Source organism: Cavia porcellus, unplaced genomic scaffold (assembly GCF_034190915.1).
Source record: "Cavia porcellus strain 051 isolate PalLab524CR breed Dunkin Hartley unplaced genomic scaffold, mCavPor4.1 scaffold_11, whole genome shotgun sequence".
Taxonomy (NCBI): domain Eukaryota; kingdom Metazoa; phylum Chordata; class Mammalia; order Rodentia; family Caviidae; genus Cavia; species Cavia porcellus.
The window spans coordinates 77604640-77628625 of NW_026947494.1; the positions used below are offsets into that span (position 1 = coordinate 77604640).

A 23986-nucleotide genomic window follows, 5' to 3' on the forward strand; every position below is an offset into this window, starting at 1 on the left:
CCAGCATCAGTGTGTTGCATCAACATGTGAGTGGTTTTTAAAATCCTAAACTTGACATTCCCTAAGAATTTCACAGGCAAGCATTCCTGGCCTGAACACAATGCTCCTACATAAGTCCGCATTCATCTGGGGCTTAGCGGGGGCAACCGATCGGTGAACACACTGTAACTTAAATTTCACCAAACACTGTTTCTTTCCAAAAGGCCACTTATGTGAGCTACACACACACCTATGCCAGGTGGACCTGACATTCAAGCTTGCATATCGCTGTATAGCTTCTCTTTCCACATAATATTTTTAAAAATACCTTCAAAAATGGAAAACAGTTAATTTTTGAATAAGGATTATTGGAAATTCCCAAGTACTGCAAACTAAATACATGGGAAATGTTATTACTATGCAATTCCATTTTGAAGGAGAAAAGTGAAATGTAATTTGTGATGGGCACTGCCTGTGGGTATTAAGGCAATTGGAAAAGAGAAACATTCCAAAGAATTTGAACAATTTGTGTGTTAATTGTGAATTATCAGCCAGAGACCTCACAGGTCACACACGTTATAGACAGGATGGTATCATTTACTTATATGTATCTATGTTAGCATGTTTGTTTTGTAAAAGTCATACTACTTTACAGTGTGACTCTGTCCTTATGATTTGCTTTGTGTTTTTAATAGACAATTATACTTTGCTTGCCAGAAACTGTTTGGTAAGAACAGCATTTTATTTTGTCAGCCATCCAACAATTTAGTGTTTGAGTGCCACTGATTGAAGAAATTAGCTAATTTCCTTTCTTCATTTTTGATATTTCCATTGGCCTGACCATAATATATTGCCCAACCGGAATTTGTGCATACAAAATTCTTCATTGTAGATTTGGGATTAAACCTACCAGAATCCTAAACAGAAATTTTTCCTACTACTATGTCACCAGTTCTTTGTTGTTTGACTTTTTACTATAAATAAAATTGTAATGATTTAATTTTCAGCTAATCAAATGTATATTATATATATATATATATATATATATATATATATATATTTTTTTTAAACTGGGGATCAAACTCAGGACTTTGCACTTACCAGGCAAGCACTTGAACCACTGAGCTAAATACCCAGCTATTTTATTATATTTCGTAGGAAATTTTACATGATTCAGTTTTAAAATACTGTACCTTCTTTGCCTCGTTTGGGACTGTTAATAGAAGTAATTAAAAACAGCATAGGTAACTAGAGTAAAATGAAATAAATGCCGCTAGAGGACGCTAGGTGGCAGTGTAGGATGCTCAAAGTCGGAGACGTCAATCAAAACGTCTCTAAATGCTCTCCTTGTATGGTGTTCAGAAAAGATTTTTCTGCATTTAACCTGGTACTAGCAAGAGAGCTCTAATTTGACCACTATGAATGTTTTGTCTACTGTTTTACACATGGTTTAGCTTCTACACTTTGTGACATCCTATCCAGGAAAAAAGGACAAAAGCATTAAATGACTCAGTTTAGATTAAACCTTGAAAATCAGACATCCCTGTGCTATTTCTCATGCTTGTAGTTTTTTTAGGTTACCTGAAAATGGTTGGAAAATAGTTCACAGGGGAAAAAAACTGCTTAAAAGTGACAATTTAGAAAATACTGGATTGTTGTTCATCTATCCCAAATGTCTCTTCGAAAGGTTAAATTTTGTGCCGTACATATGTAGCTACGCCCTCACTCTGGGAAGGGTGTCAGAGAAATCAGAGGCAGGAATGACATAACCGATTTTCCCTCGGATTCCGAACACTGCCACAAATAGCACCGAGTCGGCTGGGGTCAATCTGCTTGCTCCACGTAAGAGTTTCCAACAGCCTCCTAGAAAATTAAATGACCGAAAAACCAAAGAATCTGCTAATTGTGGAAGGAATATCTAATGATTACTATGATCCTGTGCTACATTTTTCAAAACATGGAAGAAGCCCAGGACATGGCCAGTTTCTGAGATAAAGTGAAGCATTGTGATGGAACACCTTTGACAGATGGCCTAAGGGTCTATTCTTAGACTAATTGTGAATGAGGGATTGCATTTCTTGGGTTACAAATGTATTCATCAGCTACCCTGTCCCTGGAGCACAATACCCAATATCTACACCTTAAAGAAGGAAACAAATAATTTATCTCATGGTATTGGGGGATTCATTCAACAGTTATCTGGCTCCAAGGCAGTAGCATCACAGAGGACTATCAGAGCAGAGCAGAGACGTTCATTCAGGAGCACAGGGAAACAGGTGCCAGAGCAGAAGGGGAGGGGACCAAATAAACCCCAATCCATCCTCCATGACCCACCCAGACACACCCAGATATGTGCTCTACTAATCCCCTTAGTGGCTCCCAAGCCAATCAGGCTGATGTGCTGAAGCTTAATCACCACAACAGCTCTGGGTGAAATTGCTTAAGGGTTTTACCAACGAAACTTCTTGTCTATTTTTGTATTGTCAGCAACTTTCTCACCTAAAATACTAGTTTTCATTTTAGTACAAGATTTTTCTTTTTTTTACTGGTGGCATCTCAAATGTCTATGAAATTCAGATGTGTTGTGTATACATATCGGCTCTTCACAATGAATGTAATCTCTGTGTACTGCCAACATGTGTGAATAAGAAATGTTAAGTGTTCATTAAGTTAGTAGGTTTTGGGCTGGGGATTTAGCTCAGTGGCATAAGTGCCTGCCTTGCAAGCACACAATCTTGAGTTCGATCCCCAGTACTGATTAAAAAGAGAACTTAGAAACATTCCTTTCTTCAACTTATCATAAAATTGGTGAAGTACTCTTGAGATCTGATGTCACTGTAAAGGGTGGATTTCTAATGTTTTTTTAATAATATTTATACTTTCAAAGGAATAGAACACTGTCAGTTATTCACAAAATGTCTAGGACACACACGTTAGTATCGCTTAACTTATTTGAAGCAGAAAATTGGATACGATGTTGGGAACAGCTCAGGAAGCAGCGCCACATGCAATGATTCTTGTTTTTTTCGGTTAGTCTCTTGGTTCTTTCATAAAACCAATATAAATCCTTAATGCTTAACTTCTGCATGTTCTATGCAGTATCAACTTATCTTAAAAGGAGGAGCTACTTCCTAAGCTATGAATCTGTGAAATGCACCTGACTCTAATGATGTGCTTTTCTGCCGATCAGCTGTCCAACGCCAGGATGTGACGGAAGTGGCCACGTCACCGGAAACTACGCATCTCACCGCAGGTACCTGTGGTCAGAGAGGTTGTCATCATCTCATGCTGTTGTAAATACTTACTCCCATCCCTTCTGGTCAAAATGCATTTTAGTCCAAATTACAAAGTTGGGGTTGATTTCAGGCTTTGGTCTTGTTTAGCTCTCAGTGAAGACAACGAGGGTGGACCATTAACCTCGTGGAAATGGCACCTTTGGTCTTGGGCAAGGCACTAGAGAGATTAAACAGGGCAGAGCCCAGGACAAATCTTTCCATTTACCTTCATCTTGCTTTATTATCTTTCCTCTGGGGCACCAGTTTAAGCTGTTAAACTAGCATCACCTGATTCTGCTGTGGGGACAAATTGTGTCAGCAGCCCCTGGGCACTGAATTCTAGAGCTGGGGAGTTTCATTGGATCAAACAATTCGTTTGATAGAAAGCAAATCTGAGTCTATCAGAAATAATTGAAATGCCCACAAGTGCAGACGCAGAGCAGCACAGCCAAATTCAAACCCAGATTTTTACCCCCAGTCCCCATCACTAATAATTTAACATGTGACAAACTCATGATGCCATTGGGATCAGATTTGTATATGTCAATATGGTATTTTTTTCTTTCTCCTCCCTTTATAGTGTTTCTGGATGTCCTTTAGCAGATAAGACTCTTAAGTCCCTCATGGCTGCTAACTCTCAGGAACTTAAGTAAGTGTCAGGAGGCGTGACCTCTTTGGCTTCTGTTCCCCACGGTGGGGTGGGGGCCTTCCGTATCATTAAATGTCAGTACGATCAACAAATAGCGAATTGTACCTAACTAAATGATAGGAAAGCACTCTTTCATGAGAAAGCTCAAATGACAACAAAAATTATATTCTAGTTAATTCGTTTACTTTGGAGGCCTTATACAGTATATTATAATAATTTTAAAGGAACAATGTAATTGTTAAATGCAATACATTTTCCATCAATTTCAGACCTATGAAGTGTACCAAAGCATTTCTATCACCCAATTTAAGAAAATAGTATTTTACTTTATGAGCATTTAATAGCATTTATAGTATTTTACTTTATGAGCATTTAAAATCATATAGCTATTTTTTACTTTTGGGTGCTAAACACAATTTTGCTTCATTTCTACCCAGTTACAAGATCTCTGAGGAACATATGTATTAACATTTATGTATTTATTTTACTTTTAATTTTTATCTTTTTATTCCAAATTTTCATTTGCTAGATGTCTTATTACACATACTGTAATCAAAAATTTAAATCCTTTTTATATGCTTGATAATGAACCAACATAAAAATTTGGAGTTTCACTACCAGAAACAATAAAGAGATCTGTGACATATACGTGTATCATTTTCAAAGTGTGAAGTATACTTTTAGAAATCATCTTACTGATTATCATTATGCTACACTGAAATATAAGAAAGTTAAGTAGTGATTAATAACTCACCACTTGGAAGTGAGGTGTGCCAGAATATCTTAGTTAATTACTCTAAACTTCATTGTTGCATCTGAATTATAGCTGGTGGCTCTCAAGATTTTCTCTAAACATTGTTTTAAAACAATAGCTAATATATTGAAGTCATATTAGACTGAAAGGTCCTGTTAAACTATTTAACATTTGTGTTTTCTGCCAATGTCAAATAAGCAATATTTTGAGGTTTTTTTTTTTTTTTTTTTTTTGTAGTACCAGGATCAAACTCACAACCTTTCACTTGCTGGGCAGGCACTTATACCACTGAGCTAAATCTCCAGCCTATTTTGGGTTTTCTATGCAAGAAAAAAAAAAAAAAAGACATTTCACTGACCTCTTGTTCAGATATTCAAGGAGAATCTCTCAAAAAAATAAAAACTATCTAGAACTATTGCATAATTACAATATGCTAGTAAATCAGTATTTCACAACACATTAATAGAACAAGATAAGCTTGCAAGATTTCCTTACAATACAGAACATACATTATGTCTTTAAATGGTTAAATATCAATCCAATTTTCTCCCATTCGCTGGAAGAGAAGCATGCTGATTTTCTATTTCATTTTGGAAAAAATAAACATTTATTCTCTTTTTTGTGCCCATGGATTGGATTTAATGAAAGTTTATTTTTAAATTTCAGTAAAGGGAGAATATTCACAATTTTCTTTATTATTAATGCATTTTTCAGTCGAAACTCCCGTGTGGGTGGAGGTCTAAACTACTGGGAGCGTACTGTGAAATAATAAGTGAAGGAAATCTATACAAAAGCCCTCAGAAAACAGATGTGTTGTGATAGCCTCTGTTTTTATTTGTACTGGAGGTTTTTGATAAGCAATAAAATGATGAATATTCTTACAAACTTTTGTTTTCGAGTGTGTTTTCATGCATTCCTAATCTGCATTCCAAGTGGAAGTGTATTTCTCTTCCTGTTTCATCTTTCTGATTCCAAATTTAATGGTTTATTGTGAATAATACTTAAGGGTAGATTTTCACAGAGACCTGCAAATTTAGGCCATGAGACAGGACAGACCAGTGACAAATCACTGAAGTTCTCTGTTAGTCATAGTAATGCTCCAGGCCGCTTGAGTTCACATGTACCACTGCTGTCCACGTGAAATTAATGGATTATCATGGTAGGGATGCTATTTATCAGAGAAATTATTAATCAAAACAGTCTGGAAAGGTGTTCTTCTTACATGTAAGAGAAAAACTTCACTGAATGGAGACAGAAGCCACCAGTAAGTTGTGGGCTTTCAACTACTTCCCTATACAAGATTTTTAAAAAATGTATAATAAATAACCAAGCATCCCATACTGGTTCCATATTTTAGATTTTTTTTTCTCAAAAAATGGTTGCTTAACCAAAAGCTAATCGTATTTAAGCAACAAGAAAGCAAAGATCTTGACCAGCCTAAGCAGCTCCTTCTCTGCTAGAGGGCATCATGACCCCTTCTCCTGCCTAACCTCGGGCCTGCGCTCTGCTCTGTGTCTCCCAGGTGTCCAACCCCAGGCTGCGATGGCTCAGGGCACGTGACTGGAAACTATGCCTCCCACAGAAGGTAGGCCTATGCCCCCCGGGAGGTGGAAACCAGCGTGCCAGCAGCAGGGCGCTCACAAGATGTCGTGCTTGGTGTTTTTTGGTTGTATCTTTTAGCTTGTCCGGATGCCCTCGTGCAAGGAAAGGCGGTGTCAAAATGACCCCCATGAAGGAAGAAAAAGAAGACCCTGAACTTAGGTAAAGTGCATGCATGGAAGCCTCAGGGGCTGCTGACTGGGCTGGCTGAGGGGGTGAAGCCTGTGCTGGGGTGCAATACAGCCCACTGAGCCTGAGAGAAGATAGACTGTCAAACATCAGGGCCCCTGATGTTCATTCTTTCCCCAGTTATCTTTTTTCAGAGGCATTTTGGAAGTGCTATAGAATGACAAATGCAGCAGCATTTCCCCTGACACTAATTTTGCATAAGGTGCAATTGTACTTAAGTTGGATTTCTTCCTGTAAAAAACATGCTACAAGGATTGGGTAGTACCCACAGTATAGATGCAGAAATACAAATTATTTTCTCTGCAACATGTCTAAGTGCAATATTTAAACATTTGCACATCAAAATTGAAGGGTCCAAGTGATGTGCCGTGTAGCATTGATCAAAATGGTTAACATTTTATCCCCTGTGACTTTTTCCAGAAACAATTTAATTTATTGCTTATGTGAATGACTCTAAAGCTAGAAAGTATAAATATGAACTTGACTTTAAAAATGTATGGTAAATCAGCTGAATTCTATAAACCTCATTTTTTCTACCTACAAAGTGGGATAATACCACCATCTACCCAATGAGTTTGCAGTGAATACTGAGAGATAATACATGAAAATCGCCGAGCTTGGTGCCTGTGGATCATTATTACTAATATTGCTAATAAAGCTGTCTTGCTGTGTGTGGTAGCATCTTTTCAAACTGTAATTTCATGGCTCGTCTCCTGGATAGTATGGAACTGTGTCTGCCTTTTTCAGAGCTGGTGACATCTCTGCTGTGTCTCTCTAGATGTCCTGTAATAGGATGTGATGGCCAAGGTCACATATCAGGTAAATACACTTCACACCGCACTGCGTCCGGCTGTCCCCTGGCTGCCAAGAGACAGAAGGAGAATCCCCTCAATGGGACCCCTCTCTCCTGGAAACTGAACAAGCAAGAACTGCCTCACTGCCCCTTGCCAGGCTGCAATGGGCTGGGCCATGTAAATAATGTTTTCGTCACGCACAGAAGGTAACATTTGTTTTTTGTCATTTTATTCTGTCATTGTGATTGGTTGTCACCTGGATTGCTTTGGGGTTAAGGGAGTAAAACCTTTCTAAATGTCATGAATTGTAGCACTTTAGATGTCATATCATTGAATCTTGCTAAATTGACATTTGACTAAACTGAAGAACAAAAAAATGATGTTTTATCTATTTCTGAAAATGTACTACGCAGTTTTCAAGTGCTCTAGAGACTGTGCATTTTTTTTTGTATTCTAAAATATTGTGTATACTGCCCTTTTAAAGTAGCCCAGTCTTTCAGTGGTTCACTTCAGTTCCAAGTGGTGTTATCTACTCTATTTTGTTATGCAACTGTAAATATTTGTATCATTCACTCCCCTCATGCACTGACTGAATTTTAGACAAGAATTGTGATTATTTTGCTGCTAGGAAGATGTGAATCATCCACAGCGGCCAGAAAAAAAAGATAAAGACTGCTAAGAGTGGAGAAGATAAAGAAGAATTGGAAAAGCCTCTCAGAGTTTCACAAAAACTTAATTCCGTTATCACTGAGTACTGTGTATTTCAACCAAGCCCAGGCTAGGCAACAGTAATCTTATACATGTTTTAGTTTATGTTCTACCTAGAGGAAAAAATTAGAGGACTTGTGTCTCCCACCAGTGAGTCCCATTTTCCCTGTGGGCTAGTGGATGTGACGCTGGTTTAAACCTCACTGAAGCCAGGTATGTGGTGCACAATTGTAATCTCAGCGCTCTGGGAGAATGAGACAGGAGGACCACAATTCTGAGCCCAGCCTGAGCAATTTAATAATTCACTGTGACCCTGTCTCAGGGTTTAAAAGTGGGGGCATGCTTCAGCATTCTCTGAGTTATCTGTTTTGCAAAATAAAATAAAATGACCCAGGGAATCCTTAGGAAAGTTTTGATGCTTTGTTTATGAGCAGTGCACAAATACAGCAAAGCTGGGCCCCTTCGACCTGGTTTATTTGTAAGACAGAGACCAAAGGCATCAGAAAACAAAGCCTCCCAAGAATGGCTTATTTTGTAATTGATGCTGAAACCTGTTTATGAAGAAAATTTGAATCTTCAAGTGGCTTATTTTTCATGGCTTTCTGGTACAAGATCAGGTTCAGCATCCTATTCTGTGTTTGCTTTAGACTTTAGATCATTATTTCACAGTCAGGAACAGCGGTTCAAGTTAAATGTGTGTCACGTGCCATTTTGTCTAAGAAGGCAGATGAAAAAATAGCTTAATGCTGCTTTCATATGCCTTAAGAGAGTTACAGATTTGGGCAAAACCAATAGAAGGCACGCTTTTCTGCCTTTCCAACACGGTACCCATGTCCTGAAGGTTACAACCCAGGCCTGCCAACGCCAGCTTCAAAAGGAAAAAGAACTTTCAAATATTTTTCCTGTTCAGTTTCTTTTAATTTAACATTTGTTTTACATTTAGGATAATATAACTACACTGAAATATACAAGTTACCAAGTAGCATTTTGAGGCCAAAACTGCATGCTATAACTTAACTTTATACTTTGGTTCTAAGTCATGTAACCGGGGACAGATGCTTCTTTAGCTTTTACACAATGTTATACCAACCGAGAACTATGTTACAAGTCATCTAAACAAAATAGAGCCATTGGAGAGAAGTGGGGAAGGGGGCTATAATGAAATGTCATCATCCATTATTTTACAAACAGAATTACTGCAGGGACCTAAAAACTCCACCTTAGCAACGGCGTGCCTCCTCCCATTCATGACCAAGTTCTGAGAACACAGAATGTGTCAATAAGACACACACGTGCAAGCTCCCTAGAAAAGGCTGTTTTAGCAAAGCTTGTCTGGGTTATCACTGTCAGCAGCTTACAGAATGAAAGCACAGGTTCTGAGTTCAGTCTGTGTCTCTCATTTTTTTCCTTCACCTGTTAAATAATTTATCACCAAATTTACCAAATTTTACTTAGCAAACTATATTTTCTCTGCCTATATTACCTGTTGCTATTTATTATCATATTTTATATTACTATTTCTTAGAATCTTAATGTGGCATAGCTCACTATTCTTTCAGTACACAGTGACTCACATTTATTAAAGGCTTTGCTCCAGAAATATTTTCTTCTGTTTTACATCGCATCACAAGCTTAGGGTGGACATGATTGTTTTCTGTGGGAAACGATGTTTTAAATGGCTGATTATGATCACTTTGATTTTGATCTAAAATTTGTTTAGACAAAGACATGACAAAACCGAAAAAGAATGGCTACTTGAAACGACAAAACTGTCTGATCATAGAGGATGGGAAAAAAGCTTTTTTCAATGTTGTCATCATACTGGTGCAATTTAAATAAAAGCGGTGACATTAAAGGAAAGAAGCCTGCAAGTATTCAATGAACAGGGTTAGAAGGACACCCGAGGATGACAGCTGCTACGGATCCTCTGTGTCTACACACATGGCAGAAGCTCGTATTATTCTCCTTTGGGGTTGTAGAGTTTTTTAAAAGAAAAATGTTTTACTGGTTAAAAAATTTAAAACATTCCCATGTTCAGACTGAGTTTGCCATAGGGAGAGTAGTGAGATCATTTTGGTTTTTGTTGCGTTATTATGGAGAGAGCAGCCCACCCCTTGTATAAAAACAGGATGAACTAGATTGGGCTTTGTTTTTCATGGAATTCTGAGCAGTCAGGAGAAATCCTTATTCACCGTCTACATGTACGAATTTTCTGTTTACAGAACATAAAGTAGCCACCATGAAAATGAAGGCACTTTGACAGAAGCAGCAGAGTAACATTCTCTGGCAAAATGAATTAAGTCATGATAGGGTAGCAGCAATGAATATTTGTACTTCAGTTCAAAAAAGAAAACAAAACATTTTCCATGACAGCAGAACCTTTGCCTTAATAGCTATTTGTTGGTTATTTTCTACAACAAGCCTGTGGCTTTTGTTATAATTAGTAGACATGCAAAAACACCAATAATATAGTAAATGAAACTTTTAATTTTTGTAAGAAATAATGTGCATTTCATGCAGGAGTATAAATTCCATTTTTGCAGCCTATCTGGATGTCCTCTCAATGCACAAGCTATCAAAAAGGGCAAAGTCTCCGAGGAACTAATGACCATCAAGCTCAAAGCCACCGGGGGTGAGTGACCGTCTCCCCGGAAGTGTCTGCGTATCTACCCGAAGGCCCTGCAACTTGACACACACACTGCACTCACACGCACTATGCATTTGCAGCCTGCATGTGTAATCTGAATACGCCAGAGGAAGAGTTCCTCGGATTTAAGCATAAGCAAAATGTTCATCTGAGAATCAATTTCTTGGGGTTTGCGCTTTTTTTTTCACAGTGTAAGAATTTGAACTCAGGGACTCAAGTGCTAGACAAGCGCTTTTGCCCTGAGCTACATCCCCAGGCTTTTCCTCTTACTCCTTAATAAGAATCCTTAACAGGAAATCAGGAAATTCTATTTGATTGGGCACAGAGAAATTGTGTCCTTCAGTTGGACAATGACACTTTCATTTATGTGTGTGTGTGTGTGTGTGTGTGTGTGTGTGTGTGCGCATTCCTGGTGTAAGGTACCTATCAGATTTCAGAAACCCAATTTCTCACATGTATATTTGAATTTTTAAATATTGTTCTTCTGTCCTCAAAAGTATATTTCATGGTGATTCTGGGTGGATCACACTCAGCACCTCGGTCTCCATTTCTTTACATATTTCCCAGGATCTGCCCCTTTTTAAAGCTAAGCTACCCCTAAACGGTTCCTGAGTTCCGCCTTTTCGTTGGCCCTGCACTTCCTTCCTATGATTTTTATTCAGCATTGTCTCAGGTCTGTGCTGAGTTCTACCAATGATCTTTCTAAAGCTTATGAGGCATGATAGCAATGACTTTGTTCCAGAAACTGTATTTGAGGACGATGTCTTTGGCACATAGCTAAAATTGAAGTTGGGTTTTAAAAAATTTTTTTAAACTTTTAGTTTTTTGGCACAGGGAATCAAAGCCATACTTGGTACTCACCTCCCACCCCAAGCTGAGGACTTTCCACAGCTGCTTATGTCTCTGAAGGACTTGCTGTCTCCTTGTGTAGCCTGGCTGGCCTGGAACTCTGGGTTCTCCTGGAGCTCTGCTGCCTCAGCCTCCAGGACAGCTGACATAAGTTTTAAAAAGGTGTACAGTGTCCCTAGAGGAGGGTCTCTCCAGGGTCCTACTGTCACCCCTAAAAGGGGAGACCTCTTCGTTGGTGGGGGCTTAGTCTCCCTTTCTGCCTAGAGCCTGGGAGGTAACAACTGGCAGTGGAAAAATAAACACCAGGACAATTGGGGACAGCACCAGTGTTCTCCAGAGTTTCCACCATCCAGAGGCCCAGCGAAGGCTCTTTCCTCAGCACTTTCCTTTGCTTGGAAATACTGCCCAGTCCTTAAATGCCTCTGCCTATTGTCATTAAAATTGGGACGCTTTAATGTGTATTTATTTATACATCACCTTAATTCAAACAGTACTTAAAGGGCAAGAGTGGGAAGCTACAGGAAAGAAAGCTGCTTAAAAATTAATTCAAACAAGGTACAAAGGAAAATCAACACTAAGAAGGCGAGACAGGGCAAGTCTGAGGATTACAAAAAAGAAATATGCAGCACAAGCCATTTCACGCTCAGGAAATAAAGATCTCAAATCTGACCTCACTTTTTAGAACTCACAGCAAGAGTAATGTAATTACCATGAGAACCACAGAGTACTAAGTAAATTCAAAGCAAATGTCTTTTTAGAACTGAATCCATGAAGAGTGTATTTACTGAGAGTCTTCAGGAAGAGAATACTAACAATACCTATTCTTAAATATAAATCACTGGGCTGCTCCTAAAAGGTAACAAATAAACCAGGGGCATAATGAAAACTGCCACACTGGTTTTCTTAAAGACTGTTACTAGGCCTTAATTAGCAAAATTAGGTTATGAGCTCAAGAGGGAAGGAACACCCTTCCATGCCCCGCGGGCATCCTTCCCCTTGGGGGACCCTCCCAGCTCCTCCCAGCTGGTGAAGTAGTGTGTTCTATGCACTGTACTTCATTATTCCTTTGAGTGTGTAGATAGCTATAAAGAGATTCAATACTCGGCATCACAGATCACCTTATTTCAAACAGTATTTAAAGGGCAAGAAGTGTGAAGCTCCGGGAAAGAGGCAAGACAAACCAGATGCAGAGGAAAATCAAAGATAAAAAATGCAAGACAGCCAGCATACGTAAACATATAAAATACTTTTCCTAGGTATACACATCTAAAGTGTATCAGGCACAGTTTAAATCAGGCACAGTAACAGATTTAAAAGAACTTAATAAAAATAGAACAAATATAACAATGTAATTAATAAAGGTGGTTTAAAATGTAGAGTTTCTGGCATTTTCCTTTTCATATTTTCAGGCTGCAGTTGATGGTGGGAAACTGAGGCCACAGAAAGTGAGGCTGCAGACAGAGGGCGTCCTCTGTATACTGAAGGTTAAGGGAAGCGATGCGTTCGTGTTTAAATCCAGCTCTAATACTCAGCTGGTTAACTGAGGAAACCTTAGTTCTCTCATCCCTACAATGAGGTCATAAATGTGTCTATCTCATGGTTTTCTTAGAAGGATCAAAGCAGTCAGTGATTGGAAGAGAAATGTGGGGCCTCCCCTTACATGTACAGTGCCTCATCAGAGAAGAAATAAGCCTCTAAAAGACTGCACTTAAGGGCAGATGAGGGCGTTAGTGGAGACAGACAAGGTAATTTTAAAAAACTTTAGAGGATGGCTAAACTTGATCTTGTGTCTAAAATAGCTTCCCAAATCCCGGAAATCATAACATAAAACATCAATTCACTCATTTACAAATTTCAAAACGTTTATGGAGAGCCCAGTTTGTATTACGTCATGTGATGTTTCTTCTTTGATACCCTATCCCACAATGAAATCCTCCCAACAGCTTCAGACATGCGCTTTTACTGGACATCTTTCTTGTGGCACAGACTTAAGGAAGAGGCTGGGTTACTATTAGTCAGCTTCCTGTTACTGTAACAAAATAGCTGAAATGACTAACTTATAAAGAAAATGGGTTTGTACTGGCTCGCAGTTTTGGAAGGTCCAGTCCAAAGTCTGTTGGTCCAGTGGTGTGGGCCTGGGGCAGCACATCATGGCGGTGTGTGTAAGAGAGCAAAGCTACTCACCTCACAGCCATTAGGCAAAGAGAAAAAGAAAAGAGCTGGGTCCCAGGATCCTCCTCCAGGGTACCCCAGTGCCCAGTGACTCTCACCAGGCCAGCTCTTAAAATTTTAGCAGCTTCGCACTTGCACCACCCTGTAAAGCATGGGCCTTTTGGAACGTCCAAAATCTGAACCTTAGGCATTTTCTTCACTGACACTGGCGTCAGGAAACATAATCCTAACCAAATTCCAGAACCAGTAACCCTACCCCTAATGTAAGGATTTTTCTTAAAGGCTGGGGCAGGAGATTGTGAGTCCTGCTTGGGCTGTGCAGTGAGCTCAAGGCCAACCTAGACTACATACTGTGACCTCTTCAAAACATTTAAAAAGGAGCCTTCTGGAAAGCCTCCATAACTTACCATAAATTCCTTTTCCTCTCATCTTCCATTTCCCATCCATCACAAGTCTTGCAAACTCTGCCTACAAGTTCTACCTTGAGTGTAACTCCTTCCCTGTTGCCCACTTCCACAGTCTGGGTGCACAGGGTCATGTGACCCGGCCAGGACTCCAGCAGTGACCTCCAACCCCCCACTGAAAACCCTTCCCCAACTCCTGGCACTGGGAACAGTCAGGCTCCGGCTGTGCACTGTGGCCCGCCCCTCCGGGGCCCTCCCTCCACCTGGGGAAGCTGCCCCCTTCCCTGCACACTCTGCAGCCTTCTCCTGGAATGCTCCCTTCGCTGCCGCTTGCTCTTCCCTGGTCTTCAGAGCCTTAGTGTGAGGAGTCTTCTCTCCTGGGCTCCCACAGCTCCCTGCTCCTTCCTTCAGGGTGCTTCATGGTTTATAGGCGTTGTCTGCCTCCGGATACTCCGTAAGAAGATACCACGGCCTGAAGCGGAATTTTATTGTAAAAATATAGGAATTTTCATTTGTTCAGATCAGGAAAATGTCAAGTGTGAATAGCAACAGACCACTGAGGATCAGATATCTCCTTCCTTTCTTCCCTGACTCCTCCTACCTACTGGCTGTGCGGCAGAGAATTATTCCACCAGTACACGCTACTAGAATACAGCGCTCAGAAATGCACGTCTAGGTACAGCCAGGCGGTGCGGAGGAAACCCCGTGTCTGCTGAGATACTGTGGATTCACCAGTGTGTCCTAGAAGCTGTGTTTCAGCTCAGGAGCTTTGTCAGACTGCCTACTCACAGTCAGATCGATTTAGATACTGAGACATCTACCGAGATGTTGGTTTGTTTTCCCTTTTTACTGAATCTCCCAGAATAAGATCAATCTTAGGACATAAAATATTCTTTTCATTGTTCCATGCATGGTTCATTTTTATTTATGTTTCTTTCTTTTCTTTCTTTCTCTTTCCTTCTTTCTCGTTCATTTATTCATTCAGCAGTGCTGGGGAGTGAATCCAGGTCCTTTACCCTGAGCTTATCCACAGCCTATTTTTGAGACAGGTGCTGAGGTTAGGCTTAATCTTGTAATTCTTCAGCCTCAGCTTCCCAGACCACTGGAATTACAGAACCACACCACCAGGACCAGCTAGTAGTTACTTTTAGTAAAGCAGTAATACTTACAAAGTAGCCACCTGCTTTATCACATCGTTTATAAACTCTCAGGCCTTATTTTTTTTTCCTCTTCGCATCACTTTATAAAGAGCATCCACCTCATTTGGGTAGGATGGAGACTGTTACCAAGTGAGGCTTTTGCTCACAATTCTGCTGTATGTTGCTTTGCATGTATTCCTGTCTGTAATGTTTAGCTGGGAATGGAATCAATGAGTTATAGAGAATGTGAATGCTCGTATTCAGTAGGTGTCTGACTTCATTTACTGTTCCTGTAACAAAATACCCAAGACTTGATGACTTAGAAAGAAAAGATGTCTATGAGGCCTATGGATCGGGAAGCTGGGAAGTTTACCAGCTTCTGTGCATTGCACCAGCATCTGTGCATTGCACAGCATTGCACCAGAATCTGTGGAATACCTGGCAGGGGCTCATGCTGCATGGTGACATGGCAGAGGCTGTCACGTAATGAAATACAACAAGCGTCCTAGCTCAGCTCTGTCTTCCTCTTCTTACAAAGCCACTAACACCAACATGGGAGCTCCACCTTAGGACCTCACTTCGTCCTAATTACTTTCCAAGGACCCACTTCCAAGTGCTGTTAGATGTCCGATTTGGAAATGAAGTTTTCAACACACAAATGTTGGGGGCACACTCATAGCAGTGAGTGTAGGCTGTTTTCCCAGGGACATTCAGAAGCTGGATTCCTTTCAACAGATTGTCAAGTCCCTCCTGACCCTGCCTTCATGAAACCGATCATGTTCTCCCTAAACAGAAGGGTACATGAATCTCTCCTTGTTGTCAATACTGCTTTAGACTCATCCACTTGGATTTTTGAGCTTATTTTTTCAGTCCTGTTTTTGTCATCCAGAATGTTAACTACCTTCCCCAGCTTCTTCAAGTGTTTGAAATGTGTCCATATTTCTATAAAATAATGATAGGAGAGCTGCAGCCAGGGACCTACTAGCTGCAGCCCATGGTGAATTTTTTGAATTCATTCTCCTCGCATAGACATTAGGCTCATTTTATAGCAGAAGAGGCTGAAGTCCAGAGAAGTGAAGTAAGTTCCCTCGTTTAAGAACAAGATCAGGCCATGTCCTCTCCACTAAACTCCGTGTACTCCCGCCTAAGGTCATGTGGAGCATCCTCCTCTGTGTCCCCGCACTCCACCTCACCTGCCAGCACCCCAGCTCCTCCTCCACTCGGGGTCCTGGGGTCCAGCTCCGTTCCATGGCCACCTGCACAGCCCCCTCCACATCTCATCATGGTGCGGTGTGTGGATGAGAGAACCCTGGCACTGGGGTTTAAAGTGAGCTCGGCTGCAGAGTCTGAGGTTCTTGAACTGTTTGGGATTCCGAGGTCTTCTTCAAGCTCTCGGAGACCCCATGTCTACACATGGATAGGGTGGATGGGGCAGGGTGTACCCCACAGGACACAGCAAGTGTGAGGGAGGACAAACGTGGCGCCCCAGGGGCTCCACCCTACGGTAACTGAGCTGCACTAAGCAGTGGCACTTGGTTGCTTTTTTCTCCCTCTTACCCACTTTTTCAGAAACTGGCATTTGTACAGTTTGGGTTAAAACACCTCAAGCTAAAGCCTCATTTTCTGTGATCAGACCACAGTTAATGTGAAATGACTGATGGTTGTCACTGTCTCATGTTTTCACATCGAACTAAGACAATCTGACTCTTCATAGGTGTAGAGGGTGATGAAGAAATTAGGCATTTGGATGAAGAAATAAAGGAACTGAATGAGTCCAACCTTAAAATTGAAGCAGATATGATGAAACTTCAGACTCAGGTAAAAACTACCAAGTTATCTTTAACGTAATTTTTAAAAAATCATAATATTCAGTAGAAATGAAATACTAAACTTTCTAAACTTTACATCCCCAAATATCTGATATCTTAGAGGAAATATACTGGAAAGTTCCTAATTGTTCAATTATTATAAAATCTTAAATAAATGGATCGTCCTGGGTCACTGATTTGATAGCTGTTAGCAAAGTTATTCATGTTTTGCTTTGGTTGTTTGAAGCCTTTGTTAGCAAATAACACAGGTCATCCCACAATTAAAGAGTCCTTGTAGAGCAAACAGCACTTTAGAAATAATCATGAAGTTTAGTCCTAAATTTTATCTAAAATTCAAATAAAATATCACAACTTTTAAAATTATTTCTGGAACAGGTCTGCAATATGTGTCAGTCTTTGTTAGAAACACTAACCCTACTGGACATTTGTTAAACAGATTCTTTATCCAGAAAAACCTAAGTAGTTTTTCCATGCCACATTCTCCAAAATGACTGCCTAAGCCTTTTGAAACACTAATAATAACTATTTCACCAAGTCAGACTGAAAAGAATGAGACATGTAGAAGGCCATGGAGGAATCTCAGTTCCCTTCTCTCTCTCCTGAAGTGGAGGGTTTTATACCACCATAGCTACTGACACCACAGTCCTTAGCTAGAGCAGTTTAGGACAATATGCACCCGTGGGAAACCAGTATGTTTCCACACTGAGTGACACAGTCTTCTACACATGATTGGGAGGTCTTGGTTTGGAAATCATGGGAGCCCCTCTTGGGAAGAATTAGCAAAGAATGCAAAACCTCTGCCCTTATGGAGCTTGACCTCTAGAAGGAGAAGCCAGGCAACAAACAAAAGTAATCATGTGGGACAAATCCCTTTGTATGGTGCAAAGAAGGAGAGTGAAGTAAGTGACTGGATTTCAATATTAGATTAGGACAACCAGGCCCCAGAAAAAGAAAGTATCTCAGCAAAGACTTGAGATTGAAGAAACTAATCCAACAAGTGTAGGAGGAGATATTTCACATAGGAAATACATCCAGTGCCAAATCGCTAATGGTGAAAAAGCCTAGAGATGTGGGGAGTGGCAAAGAGGGGGGCCATCTGTAGGTGAGAAAGTCACAGGATAAAGTTTCCAGAAGTGACACAAGGCCTTTCACAGGGGCACCCTAGACCACTGCACCAAAGCAAAGCTCTTCAAATGCGAGTCAGCATCTAAGTCAAATATGATCGTGTTGCTCAGGAGCTCAAAATCCCACAATGCCTCTGCAGTCCTTCAGAATAAAAACCGCAGTGCACCTTCCAAAGTCCACTTCTCATCTTCCCAAGTTATTTCTATTTTAGATCACGTCCATGGAGAGCAACCTAAAGACGATAGAGGAGGAGAACAAACTCATAGAACAGAACAATGAGAGTCTGCTGAAAGAGCTGGCGGGTCTGAGCCAGGCGCTCATCTCAAGCCTTGCTGACATCCAGCTTCCACAGATGGTAAGTCGCACCCTTGAACTTTGCTGTCCCATCAAAGAGGACGGCAGTGTCACCAGCCATCAGGGGTGGCCTCAGGTTAAGCAGGACCCACCTGCGAGGAGCCTGTCAAATGCCAGGGTCAGTGCGGCACCATCGTGTTTCACTTGTAATCATCTCTTCAGCTGGGAGAGACGCATATGGAAACTATATTAAGGCCAAGGATAGTCTTAAAGGCCAAGGTCATTTAAAGGTGAAGGTTTGCTAGGCCAAGCGGCATGCTCCTATGCTCTCAGCTGCTCCAGAGGCTGAGGCAGAAGGATTACAAATTCAAAGACAGCTTGGGCAAATTAAGGAGACCCAAGAGGAAGAAAAGGTAGGGAGAGGAGATGGTAGAGAAAAAAGGAACAGGAGATTTGATTTGAAGCTTGTTTCGTAGTATAATGCGAAAACAGGAAACACATTTTCAAGTAGAAATTTCCATGGCTCACAAGATCTACAACTCAACCTTCTGTATCATCCAGTCCAAGAACAGCAAAAAGCTTAATCCCCTGTAAACCTGGTGATTTGGTGATATGTTAACAGGAAGAACATACTTTAGCTCTCCTCATATAGAATAGAAAAACACAAAAATGAGCAAGGCATGCTTATTTCCAAACTCTACACATTTTTAAGATATGCAACCATGCAGGCTTTATTAAAATTACTATTTTCCATGTTGTATTAAATATAAATAAATCCGAGGAAGAGAGGTTGCATTTCTGAATTCTCAATTTCTTCAGAGCTCACACTCTTAGAACAAGTTTTTAAAGTTGCCAGTTTTATGTGTGAAGTGGTTTAAAGAAGCATCCATATAATGAAGAAGCATGATTAGTTTTGCTGAAAACAATAAATCCCTCAGTGAACCCAACTTCCTAACATGTAGCCTTCATCTTAACCAATTCCAGAAGGACTCTTTGACCAAAAAAGTCACTAATCTAACAGTAATCACAAAGGAAGATAAATTTTATTTTATGGCTGTATTAAGGTAATTATTGGATTTTTTGGTTTTTAGTACTGGGAATTGAACTCAGGACCTTGCACTTTCCAGGCAGGCACCATGCCTCTGAGCTACATCCCCAACCCTTAATGTTACTATAATTACCATTCACTCAAATTTGTCCAACTCACACTTCCTTAATCTTCTTCTCTTCTTTCCTCATGACCTAAGGAAGACAGATGCCATGCACACTAACTTGTGCCTTGTACAGTTAGTACATGGGACACTGTAGTTGGGACTTTTAGGGCTGCTTACACAAAATGTTCCCAAGACACGAAAGGCAGAATAAAATTTCCATTCTACAGCAAAGGAATCATGGCTCAGGGTTTCCATCATAGCATCCAGTTCCAAGTGGCTGCAAGTTAGGAGGGGTCTGGCTTCATGGTGTGGCCTTTCTCAACTCTGCCTCCCAGGTCCTCTTCCCTTTTTAAGTTCCTCCAAGGCACACAGAGCATAACAACAGCAGAAACTAAAAACAAATAGAAAATTACGATTGCATAATACAAGGAGGGAGTATGTTGCTAAGCACAACTAAATAAACTTGAAATTTAGCAAGTTTTCTGTCCTACTCACTTTTCTCATTACTGAGACAAAATACCCAACAATTACAACTTAAAGGAAGAGAGGTGTTTTGGCTCACAGGTTTTAGGTGATCCAGTGTGCACCTAGCTGGCTGTCTCCAAGGCAGGAAGGGTATGGTGGAAGGGGCTTCTAGAAGAAAGCTGCTCGCGTCGTGGCAGCCAGGAAGCAGAGAGCAAAAAGGGAAGGGCAAAGGAGGGAGACATACACTTCTGGTTGTGCATCCGTGGCCTAGCTCTACCCGGGCCCTAATAGTCCACCCAGATACTGACCTCTATAGTGGACAAATCCACTGACACAGACAGTGCCCTTGTAATCCAGTCACCTTCCCAAAGGCCACTTCGGAGTGCATGAGAGTGTGGGGGATATTCTAGATCTAACCTTAACACTGGCCTTCTAAATAGTAACAGTGGCAATAATGGCCTGTTAATCCACAGTATTTACACCTTTCAAAAGTCTTTTCTTCCAAAGCCCTTGTAACATAAGATGCCTGTGTTGTTTTTCAAAAAGTGGAGTAATGGAGCCACCAACAGTGGGTAGGTAGCATTCCTCTTTGGGTCACACATTTCTTGTCATGCATGTGTGCAGTGTACATGTATCTGGCATGTACTATCTTTGAAGCATCACACATGAGGCAAAGGAAGAAGATTCTAGAACACCAAACAGGATAATGGTGCAAACATCTTGACTCCGTGAAACGGATATTCTAACTGAAGAGATGAGAAAAAAAGATGTGTGTATCTTAATGATGCTACCAAAGAAAAATGGACAAAAAGAGGTCAGAGTAGGAAATAGAAAGTTCTCTGTCACACCTGGTCAGGGAGCATCTCACTTATAGCTTAAACTCCAGCCCGGAGATGTTGAAGGAGTCACTTGACACAAACAAACCTTCCATCCCAGCCTCACCTACACTGACCTTCTCCCAACACAGATCTCCTGGGCTGAACATGTACAGCGGAGGCCAATTATCCTCCAAGGAGATCATAAGGTATTGAGGAGCCCAATTTTGCAACCAGACTCTAAAGTGAGCCCCAATACTTTTCATGAATCCCATGATTGAAGAGAGAACAAGTGTATCCCAACACATTCCAATCTCTCTCTCTGTCTTCCCAAACTCCAGCAGCCATGTGAATTTTTGTCTACCCTCCCAGATACCCGAGTCATCCACATTCTTCCTTGTCACTTGCTCCTCCCCTGGCTGGTCTGAACCACTGTGATTGGCTCCATGTGTTTTGTCTCTATTTAGGGACCTATCAGTGAGCAGAATTTTGAAGCATATGTAAATACACTCACAGATATGTACAGCAACCTGGAACGGGACTACTCCCCGGAATGCAAAGCTCTACTGGAAAGTATCAAACAGGCAGTGAAGGGTATCCATGTGTAGGATCCCAGTGCTCCCGGCAACAGAGATTCCAACAGCAGTGAACTCCAGATGGATCTACCAGGGGCACGCGGACTGCTGAGACCTGGAGGTTGCCATCCTGCATTACGAACGCAACATTGCACTATTTTCCCCAGCTGACATGAAAAGGAAAGAAGAACTATGATAGACTCTTTAGATTAAAAGCAATGCAGTCAATTATTAGATCTTATTTATTTTCATATGTTTTCCTTTTATTTCTTCATTGAACTCTTTCTTTTGTAAAGTATATGTAAAATAAATGTGACATTTTTATATTTTATTTATCACTAATCAAAGAATTTTTTATCTTTTAACTGCATTTTGAAGTCTGCCATATTTTTACAAGTGTGTTTATTAATTTATTTTCTAATAGGATTTAAATAGAAATGCTATTCTCAAATCACCTATCTTGCTGGGTTTCCATGAGCAAACAAGAAAGTGTGAAGGAAATCCATGTGTAAGGACTGCACTATGGTCGAGTTTGATTTTTATTGCACACTTCCTATTACCCTGTTCCACTGGTTTCCGTAGTATTGGTAAATGAGTTTGCAGTAGAGGGAGCTGTGTGGAAGGAATAAGAGGATACATGGCGCCGCCTAGTGGGCACCCTCACAAAAGCACAGGATGCTGGACAACAGCTTGCTCAGAATTTGTTAGCAATAATTAAATATAGCAATCAGCAAACTATTCGACTTGGTTGCACGGTTTTAGTTGATATGAATTATTTATTTGAAATGTTTTAAAGAAATGTAAGGGTTTTTTTAGTGATGCAGATTTGTCTGTTTGTTTTTCAAGTCATATCAGATAGTTGGCAACTCTTAGCCCAAGAGACAAGAAATAAAAACTTGATGTGACCAGTCAGGCTTTCCTGTCATATTTGGTACAATACACAGATAAGAATGTTGGTGTAGATTTGTATTTAGCAAATATGAACACATCCAAGTGAAAAATTCTGTAGATACCATATCCCCTGAAATAGCATTTATCTTACTGGGTTGACTAGAAAGGAGTGAAAATTACAATAAGACATAAAAAAAAAATGTTACTACGGTTTGAACAATTGCCTTCACGACTGGCAACACTGGCGTTCTCCACCTTAGGAACTAAGACAACACTCAATTTGCTACAGTCTTGCCATTGGACTGCAAGAGGTACCAAGCATACACACACACACACACACACACACACACACACACACGCATGCACACACACAGACATGCACACATAGGCACATGGGTGTATTCACACACTCATCCACACATAAAATTGAGCCTACAATCTTGAATTTCTGAATGGATCAGAGTTTAGTAGTTGCTGTAGTAAAGGCAATGTCTATTTCAGGGATTGTAAAGTAGTTAAGCATTGTTTCAAAAGTTTTTTTATATTTATTTTTTTTAAGGAAAAGGTATAGACAACCAGCTAAACTGCCTTTTGGGTGTGCACACACATTTCATGTGCAGACGTGCCTCTGTGTAAATGTACACATGAACTTAGTGTGGGCTTACTTTTCTGTGCTATAACAAAAGTGTTTATTTTTTATTAGCCTCATGGATATGTAGACTGAATGTGATGGCATTCACAGGTTTGATATTGCTGTTACTGCACAAATACATGAGGAGTAACACTGGCCAGAAACTCCACTCCCACGAAGCTGTGGTCATTGTTATGCATCATCTTTGGTTTGGGGTTCATTTGAACTCTGGAATCTTAGTTTAGTGAAAATGAAATGTCTGCGCTTAGATAGGAATGGTGTTTATTTAAAAACCAATTTTTTAAAAAAGCTACCATATGTGCTGTCTATTATAAATGGAACACCAGACAAAATTTTCTATTAAAGTTATGTCCTTGCAAACATTTTGCTATACAGTACTTCATAGATGCATACAAGTGAGTTCATTTATTACAAAAATGGAAGTTTAATTTGCTAAATATTTTAACAATTTGTTATATATTTTATTTAATTTAAAAAGAAATCTCTTACCAACCTATGTATTTATTACTATAATTTACTATGACTTCGGGTTAATTTATTTGTGTTTGCATAGTTTGAGAGAGATGTTTTGTGAGTGGTATTTATTTGCCTCCTTTGTACTTGATGTGTTTTGTAATGTGCACTGATTTATTTTTCTTTTCAACTATGTTAATGATCAATACTGTAAATTGGGTCTTTTGTAAACAACCAAAAAAGCAATGATGTATGCATTTTTTTTAATTTGAGGCAGTTTGTTTGTATACTGTTTCTCCAAACAATTAATATTTCTTACATCAAAGCAACAAAATCGTGTTCAGTGCTGTACCTTTGGTGTATGGTAGGAAATAAATATTGGTAATGAGTTTTGCTGTGGTCTTTCTCAGGCTGCCATGGAGTCAGTGTCACCTTTGCCCAAGACCTGCAATTCCACCATAGCCCCACCGAGGTAGAGAACTCCTTTGAGCTGCATGTTGTTATGACAACCAGCCTACTTGGCTTGTTCTCGTCTCTCTCCAGTAGAGACTTTGGCTGTGGCTTGGCCCCACCTC

The 23986-nt window shown here is 40.2% G+C and overlaps 1 protein-coding gene across 2 annotated transcripts in view; it reads left to right on the forward strand.

The window, feature by feature from the left end:
- Positions 1–23801, forward strand: part of LOC100718191 (ST18 C2H2C-type zinc finger transcription factor) — a 124023-nt gene extending 100222 nt beyond the window's left edge. Inside the window, exons 14-22 of one of the 2 annotated variants that reach the window (XM_063258509.1) lie at positions 3170–3232; positions 3835–3903; positions 6180–6242; positions 6338–6418; positions 7224–7445; positions 10491–10579; positions 16873–16976; positions 18324–18467; positions 21308–23801. In XM_063258509.1, the coding sequence (XP_063114579.1) occupies positions 3170–3232; positions 3835–3903; positions 6180–6242; positions 6338–6418; positions 7224–7445; positions 10491–10579; positions 16873–16976; positions 18324–18467; positions 21308–21448 (976 nt within the window). In that variant the 3' untranslated portion in view covers positions 21449–23801. The remainder of the gene's footprint in view (positions 1–3169; positions 3233–3834; positions 3904–6179; positions 6243–6337; positions 6419–7223; positions 7446–10490; positions 10580–16872; positions 16977–18323; positions 18468–21307) is intronic. The other variant, XM_063258510.1, reaches the window with a different exon arrangement.
- The last annotated feature ends 185 nt before the right edge of the window (positions 23802–23986 follow it).